The sequence below is a fragment of the Pinus tabuliformis genome, chromosome 6 (assembly GCF_031772625.1).
Source record: "Pinus tabuliformis cultivar Carrire ecotype Pingquan chromosome 6, CPIR1, whole genome shotgun sequence".
Lineage (NCBI taxonomy): Eukaryota > Viridiplantae > Streptophyta > Pinopsida > Pinales > Pinaceae > Pinus > Pinus tabuliformis.
The window spans coordinates 1,932,492,258-1,932,501,273 of record NC_142292.1 but is presented as its reverse complement, the minus strand read 5'-3'; the positions used below and the strand labels follow the sequence as shown (position 1 = coordinate 1,932,501,273).

The 9,016-nt window shown below is 35.9% G+C and overlaps 1 protein-coding gene across 1 annotated transcript; it reads right to left on the bottom strand.

Annotated features, from left to right (window-relative positions):
• Positions 1 to 517: 517 nt before the first annotated feature.
• Positions 518 to 1,315, bottom strand: LOC149266914 (uncharacterized). Its single transcript, XM_089409558.1, has one exon. The coding sequence runs from the start codon at positions 1,313 to 1,315 to the stop codon at positions 518 to 520; it is 798 nt and encodes a 265-aa protein (XP_089265684.1).
• Between the last annotated feature and the right edge of the window lie 7,701 nt (positions 1,316 to 9,016).

Here is a 9,016-nt window from a genome sequence, read left to right as displayed (position 1 = left end):
ACAACTCCATCAACTCCTCAATCAACTCCACCAAACTCAATCACTTGAGTTCTAACTGAAGTCCATCATGCAATAGCTCAACTAACCCATAAGAAAAGCGTATTTCCTTCTGGCAGTTGCATGTGCCACATCCGTAGCTCGAACTGAAGTGCTCCAAGAGGATAAGGTAATGTTTATAGTCCAAATATTATTAAGAGCTAATAATATTCGATTGTTCTATTTTTAGCCTGGCAGTCTAAAAATAGACTCCGCCCATATGTCTAAAAATAGAAGTCCATATATTTTTACCAACATGACAATCATCCACAAATAGCATCCTGCAACTCATAGACCATGATCCATATGTCTAAAAATAGACTTTGCGCCAAAAATAGCCTGCGGGCCCACTTAGTGAAGGCGACTTCTTTTCACTAAGCTCCATCATCTTGTTGCATTTTCAACACGTTACACTATTCATACCCCTGTCCAATAACTCTTGAAGTTGCACTTGCAACTCACGAAGTTCAACAATAAGCATTCAGTAGGGAGCTTTGGCTATAGGTTCGGTACCAGGCTTTAGCTCTATGGAGAAGTCAATCACTTGCTTTGGAGGCAAACCAGGCAACTCCTTTGGAAAGACATCAGATAATTCTGAAAGGAAAGGATATTGTTCAAAGGATGAAAGATCTCCTTCATTTAAAGTCATTACAGCATACATTTGACATCGTTTCCTAAGACTTCTCTTCATCTGCAAGAATGAGATAAGTCTTAAAGAAACATCTCTCCTTTCCCCATGGATAACCATAGATTGGCCCTCATCACTCAAAAAATGAAGTGTTTTGCTTCGACAACTAAGCACATCACAGTGGGCTTCAAGCCAGTCCATCCCAATTATCACAACATAGTGACCAAGTGGTGTCACATAAAGATTCACATTTGTGACACAAACTCCCAAGTCTAAAGGGCACTCTTGCACAAAGCATTCAACCTTTTGAGATCGCCCTGAGGCCATATGAACCTGATCAAAATCATTTTGCTCTATCACCACCAATTTACATTTCAATAAAGCATTAGGAGAAATAAAACTTTCAATTGCACCAGGATCAATCAAAATAGTAACAACCATACCATTTAGCTTACCTGATGCTTCAAGCACTATAGACTGATGCTCGACCTCGCGATTTTGCACAACTGCATGAATCTTATGGGCTCTACCCATATCTCTAATAGTCACTTGTTCCTGCTCTGATTGTGCTTCAGTCTTCTTTTCAGGGCAATATCGCTCATAATGAGGTCCTCCACAAGTCCAACATCCATTAGTGGGAGCAGTTTTCATAAATTTGACCCTTTTATTAGGTGATTCTTGAGTGCGAGCATTACTTTGTTGAAGATGTTGCCTTGGGTTATTTCTTTGGTTCTTAAAAGTATGATTCTTTTGAAATCCCTGATGATGTGAACCACCTGACTTATGTCTTACATATTGTCCTCCCCTTCAAGGAGGTTTCCCATGGAATGATAGATTTGGGGTTTTATCCCCCCCTTTGTTCCCCAATAATTCTTCCTCGGCTATAATTGCTTGTTGCACTACCTCATGCAACGTAGTAGGCCTCAAAATGTGCACCTTTTCCTTTATAATAGGATTCAATCCATACAAAAACTTGTTTACCTTGAGGGCTTCAATATTTAGATGGGTAGCATATCTAAGCAACTCCATGAATTGTGCTTCATATTCAAGGATTGTCTTAGTTCCTTTCTTAGGATCATGGAACTCATTCAATTTCCTCTAAAGTATTCAGCAGAAAGGTACTTTGCTTGAAATTACTCTTCAAATCATTCCCATGTCAAGGTAGACATGGAGTATCCCAATTGGGATTCTAAGTTCCTCCACCATAGTAGTGCACACTCCTTAAGTTGGTATATAGCCAACTTTGCCTTTTGGTTGCTAGAATAATTCCGCAACTCAAAACATAGGTGCATGTTTTCCAACCAAGCTTCTACTACCTCCCTTTTTGTGGTACCCTTAAAGATAGGAAGCTTAACTTTTTCCAACTCTCTCTGTACATCTCCATCAAATGGTATTTCTTGCCTCTTTGATTGAGATGAAGAACCAGCCACTGAAGGATTTCCCCCAACCCTACTAATCAAGACTTCAGTCATCTTTTGGAAAGATAACATCATATCCCTTACTTCCTTGATGGATATTTTCTCAGATTCTTTATCTTGGGGAGGTGGAGATGAGACTTCCTTCCTCCTCCTTGATGTTCTCTCCATGATTACTTAACCTGGCCAAGGAAAAATTTAGGTAAGTAAATAAATATTAGTAGGCAAGCCCTAGGTCCTAGAGTTTTAACTTGGCTCTGATACCATATGTAAGGTCCCACCTTACCAACCATCAGTATTATACTAAGGCTGACTCAAAATGTGATTTAAGTTTAAAAAGTTAATGCAAGGTTATATATATATATATATATATAGATATATAGATATATATATATATATATATATATATATATATATATATATATATATATATATATATATATATAGATATATATAGATATATATATTGTTTTTATTGGTATTATTTACACTACATACTAATTTCTACTAACTAACTAACCCATGGTAATATTAAACTTCTCATTAAGGCTACCGGGTCATGGTTCCTCAAGATCCAAAACTTACAACCATAAGTCTTAAAATCACATTTAAATGATAGAGTCTCTAGTGGGATAAATAATATCAATATTTACAAACCACAATTTCCAATAAGCTAATTGTTCATTTTATTGCAATTAAGAGTGTTTAAGAGTGACTAATTTGATTTTGTTCTAGATAATATGCCTATGAATTCTTTGGTAAAACATGGGAAGAAAAACAAGATAATTCAACTTCTAAAGGAGTGGTTTCCAATTATTATGAATTCATATGTGAGCTAACAATTACAACATTTCACCTAACCAATTTTCCTTCCATGGATTTTTTATTCAATGGAATCATCATGCTTATTCTTTGAGATATTTCCATAAACACCCTGGTTGCAAATCCTAAATTTACTTAGTCATTTTTATAGACAATTCATAGATGTAATTAGCTACAACGATTGAAGCATTATGTCAAACAGTTTGCAAGAATGAAATGTACAACCATTGAGGCATTTTTTCAAACACTTACAACCATAATCCTTAAGGCGATTTCACCAAAATTAACTAACATGAATCTAATATTACATAATTTCTTTTTCTTTGTCAGTAATGCCAAGAAGTGAATCTAATACATAAGTAGAACTGTCATCCATCTAGATTGCTGCATATACAAAAATTAGGCACATAATGACTATAAAAATTTAAGAATTTTTACAAATAGCTCGCAGCGATGTAGCTACAGCCATTGGGAAATTTGAACAATGGTTAGCAGTCACAAAACAAGCCGCTAGCTATTAAACTATCAAACAAGCAGTCACAAGCTTATTAAACTATCAATATATTAACCATTGATACTTTTAAATAATAATTCCAAGTTTATATAACACACTGGTTTCATAAAAAGAGATTACCAAGTAAATCACAGCTACAAAAAAAACAGCAAGACAAACCACCAAGCAACAGCAGCAAATCTGTAAAATATAGAAGTTTACAGAACCGGGTTCTGAAACTCTGTTTTTTGAAATCAAAGTTGGAGCGACATGGCCACAAGGTACATATACCCCTGAAGTTGAAATGAATCGAAGTAGAAATGCCTAGCAATGCGATTATTTAAAACCACAACCCAAAACAAATTCATACTATCTCATTTATCCTTTTTGTCAAACATATACTGTGCAAACTTATCTATAGTTGTAAAAAGAGAAGGAAAGACCAAATTTATGCTATTAACATGTTTCCATAAAAATCATGGCATCCTGAATGCTTCAGCCATTAAGACATGATGTAAATCAACTTGCAATGAAACTATACAAAAATAAACTTTCATAAAATAAACTACAATTACTGCAAAATTCCTTCAACATTTAGTGTGCAGAATTTGATATACATCTAAGTTTCAGTCAACAATCAAATAAGAAAAACCATGTAATGAACTAAAAAAGGAAACACAATATAATGTTGTCAACATACCTGGAAGTGCATCTATACAACTAAAAAAAAAATGGGAGTATGCTCCAGCTCCAATATCCTTACCAACTCATTGTGAACCACCCGGTTTTCCTCCCAACCATATCTAGGAAGAAATTCTCCCCCTAGAACTCCCGAGCTGAAAAAGCTCACAAACAGTACCAAAAGACAACAGTAGAGAGATTTGCAAGGCAAACTCAGAAAGCAAATTTTCACTTCCTCTCAATACCACTCATGGCCAACCTCAATAGCTAGATATCTTAGGATTTTAACAATAATTTCAGATTTATTATGGAAGCAAATGGCTACTCTCCATATCTCTCCCTCTCACTATTTTCCTCAAGTCTCTTCCACTCTTGGCCTCCTCCTCTTCCAAGTGAGAATACGTGAGACTCATATATAGGAGGAGCAACCAAGTCTTGTCACAAAGGAGGAGTAATGTGAATGCATTGGATTCCATTTAGAGGAGGGTAACTTATTCCATTAAGGAGAGGTATGCATTAAAGAGAGCTTAAGAGGAATATTTTATGACATATTTTTAATGAGTGAAAAGGATTATGCCATTCTTCAATGAGTGCATAAAATAGAGTATAATGAATTATTTAAAAGATAGAGAGAGAGAGTTACATAGAGCCATGAGAGTCATGAAGGAGATGTGTGAATTAATTGAGTAGATAAAATTGACTTGTAATTCCCTTTTAATAATAAGATAATAATAATATTAATAATATTGAAGATTAAATCAAGATTGAACTATCAAGATTGATTAATGATAAGTTAATTCATTTTTCTTCAACTCCACTTGATTACCAATTTACGTAAAGTGATTTACTATTTTTGGAAAGTTGTGCTTGAGATGTTGGACATGACTTTCTATTTTTAGAAATTCATTCCAAAATTGCGAGAATGAAATTTTATTTTAGGAAATTCATCCATGAGTGGTATTTTCATTTTGGAGAATAGGGATTCCGCGCCCCTATTTCATGTGTCTCCCTGCCTTAGTAGATTGAGGACTCCGCGCCCTGATCTACTCCAAAGATCTAAGATTCCACAACTTGATCTTTTTAAATATTCAGGACTCCATGCCCTAAATATACAAGACTCCACGTCTTTATCTTTCTTGGATTTAGGACTCCACGCCCTAATTTCCATGCCCTCTCATCTACTGTGCTTTGAAACTTTGTGTTTCTCCTTATGGTACTGATTGTGAGCTTTTACCCATCTGATGGTTCCCTGGTAAGGCCTTGTTCAAAGACTTGCACACATTACAATCTCATAGATCAAAGGAATCAAATGAATTTCATAATGAAATTAACTTAATCACATTTTACCGAGAATGATGCTTCACTTCCACAGCCATTTTGAAGAAATGACTTCCACTGTCATTCATAATTGAACATCCTTGTTGGAAAATGACCAGGTACTCTACCACATCCTGCTTAGTACAATATTAGACGTATATAATCACACAAATAATGTATCATCCATAAATCATAATTAACCATATATTCTGCATAACCATGAGAATCCATGGGTATATGTGTCTCAATCTTGGATCACCATCCATGTCATACACCTGCTTCATAAATTAGATACAAACAGAAAAACATATGTATAACATTTTACTTAATCAAAACCATCTAATATAGATAATCAATGATGCCACATATAAGAGGAAATATAACTATATAGAACATTGTTCCCCAATCCAGTGATCAATCTGTCATACATAAACATAAAAGGAAATATAACTATGCATGTAAAACATTATTCCTCAATCAAGTGATCAACCTATCATACAAATATAACCCTTGATAGGAGTGACAAAACTATACTAGAAAAATAGGACACTACAGGATGGAATCTAGTTGGATTGGTTGTGTCCATTAATGTAAATGGGCGGTGGTAGTATGGTCATGAAAAAAGTAATCAAGAAACGTAAAGTGAATGGATTTGAGGCATCAAATGCCTTGGCTAAGTTGGGAACTGTTGTTCTCAATGTTGTGCATGTTGTGCACATATAAAGGGAGTTCTCTTAACCTTGACCTTATGATATTTGGTAATTATGTTGTGATCATGATTATAAAGATGTGTATATATGTATATATATGTATGTATGTATGTCCTTGTATGACAGGGTCATCAGGGATCACGATTGTTTTAGGTTGATTTATATATGTGTGTGTGTGTGTGTGTGTCATTGTATGACAATATCATGATTGTTTTATGCTAATGTTTATATATATATATATATATATATATGTATATATGTATGTATGTATGTATGTATGTATGTATGTATGTATGTATGTCATTGTCTGAGAGGGTTGTCAGGGATCATTATTGTAGAGGAATGATTGCTTATGCAGGTGAATGGCATGAAGAGGTTCTTGGCTATGAGGAATCAAGTGGGCAGATTAGCCCTAACAAATCTACGTGGTCAGTATCATGTGGTTATGAATTGATATTATGTGATTATATTATGTTTATGTTATGGACAGGTAATGCTGAAAGATACATAAGCAGAATGAAAATAGTGTGATCCGTGACATGCTAGCATAAGTATGGATGGCCGAGATACACTGGAAGCAAGGTTGCTTGGTAGAGACAGTGTGCTTTTGGATGCGTAGTGTTATTCTTGTGTATATGTTGTGCATATTGTATATTCAGTGACTGTAACTATGGTGTTGTTTGCCTGTTGTATATGGTGTTGTGTGCATATTTCATATGCAGTGCTGGGTATAGATGGTGCTATGTACATTTTGGATATGCAGTGTTGTGTGCATATGGTGTTGTGCACATGTTAGATATGCGATGTTGTGTACATATGGTGCCATGTACATGTTGTATATGCAATGCTATGTACATATGGTGTTGTGTGCATGTTGTACATGTGGTGCTATGTACATATGATGTTGTGTATATGATTGTACATGTGGTGTTGTGTGCATGTGGTGTTATGTACATGTTATACATGTGGTGTTGTGTACAGGTTGTGCATGTCATGTTGTGTACATGTGGTGTCGTGTACATGTCATGCATGTGGTGTTTTGTACATGTGGTATTGTGTACATGTTGTATAGGTGGTGCAGTGCACATGTGTTGTTGTGTACACGTTGTGCAAATGGTGACATGTACATGTGATGTTGTGTACATGTTGTGCATGTGGTGTTGTTCATAGGTGGTACTGTGTACATGTTGTACCTATGGTACTGTTATACATGTGGTATTGTATGCATGTCGTACATGTTGTGTTGTGTGCATGTGGTATTGTGTGCATGTTGTACATATTGTTTTGTGTACGTGTGGTACTGTGTATGTGCATTGCGTAGTCGTGGTATTGTGACATGTGTATTCATTTTGTTGTATAACGAGTGTAGGTGTATGTGTTGTGTTATACACTGGGTGTAGGTGTACGTATTATGTTGTGTTGTACGTGTGTAGGTGTACGTATTATGTTTTGTTCTACATCGTGTGTAGGTGTACGTAATGTGTTGTGTTGTACATTGAGTGTAAGTATATGTGTCATGATGTATATCATGTGTAGGTGTATGCATTGTGTAGTGTCCTACACTATGTGTGGATGCATGTTGTTATATTCCATTTTGTCACATCTAGTCAATAAGCCTGTTAATTGAATCAAATAACATCCTTTTACCCCTTGTCATCACTCTTACACAAATTCCTAAGCATGACTCTCCCAAATCCCTGAATTTTTGCCTTTAACTACTTCATTTCAGTGATTTTAAGGCCCACCGCACCCTACTACCTTAGGAGATTGCGTTCACTAGCAGGTTGACCCTCTCTGGACTTACGTTGATCACCGTAGGTTACCCCTGGCTAGGGGTGCACTGATTCTAGAATTCAGGAAAAATAAAAATAATCTTGACGCTTCCTCTTCCAGAAGCTTCCAGGAGTTGTTATAATCATTTACCTTGGATGAAAGTCTCGAATCCTATCTTACCCTACCTTGGAGATTTTACCCCTTTTCCCTTGAGCTCATCCTCCCATCAAGAGTGGATCTCAAGCATGTATTAGTAAATGGATAAGAATTCCTAAACTACCATTGTCTCCTATATATTTACTTCCATCCACAAGCTAGGGGTTGGATTTTGGAGATATATTTTACCCTCATGCTGTCGTTATGAGAGTCATTATTTGATGCATTAGGGTGACATAGAGATACACTTTGTGACAAGGAAGGACAAGTCAACTTGGGGGAGCTCTTCTATAAGATAAACTCTATATTTGGTTATAACTCTCTTCATTTTTATTAATACAAGGAGTACATTGTTTTCCTATATGTGAAGTTGTGATTTCAGTATTTGAATACCATTTTGATCTATTGAATGAAGTGATTGGATTATGCTACATAGATGTCGTAGATCTTTGACTTGTGTTGTCTGATTGTGTAGGTTCTAATTATAGCGATCAGAGCTAGGATTGGAGCATACAAGCTAAGATAGAAGCCAAGCTTGCGATATATTCCAGGTAGGCTTCATCCCATTATCCATTTATTTTAAGGAAGACATTATAGTCCTTTCTTTCTGTTATTCTAGGTCAGTTACCAGGCCTAGGGAAGACACTTTTTTCCACAGTCATAGATTCCATATAACAAATTGGCGACCATACTGGGGAGCAATGTATTCCCTTGGTGGTTTCCTTGTCCTTATTGCTTGTTTTACCTCTTCTTTGAAACGTCACTGTCTTACTTAGTCAATAATATAACTAGGAAGACATTTCATTGAGTTTCAATTGCAATTTTTGTGTCAAAATCTTGCATCCCCTAGTCTATGCTCCCTCTGGTCTAGTGACAGAGTGTTGCAACACTCTTGAGACTTCTCTATGCCAGCATTGCAAAGCACTGATGCCCCTTTAACACCTGTGTTGGTCCCTGTTCATACACACATTTTCTTTTTTTTCTG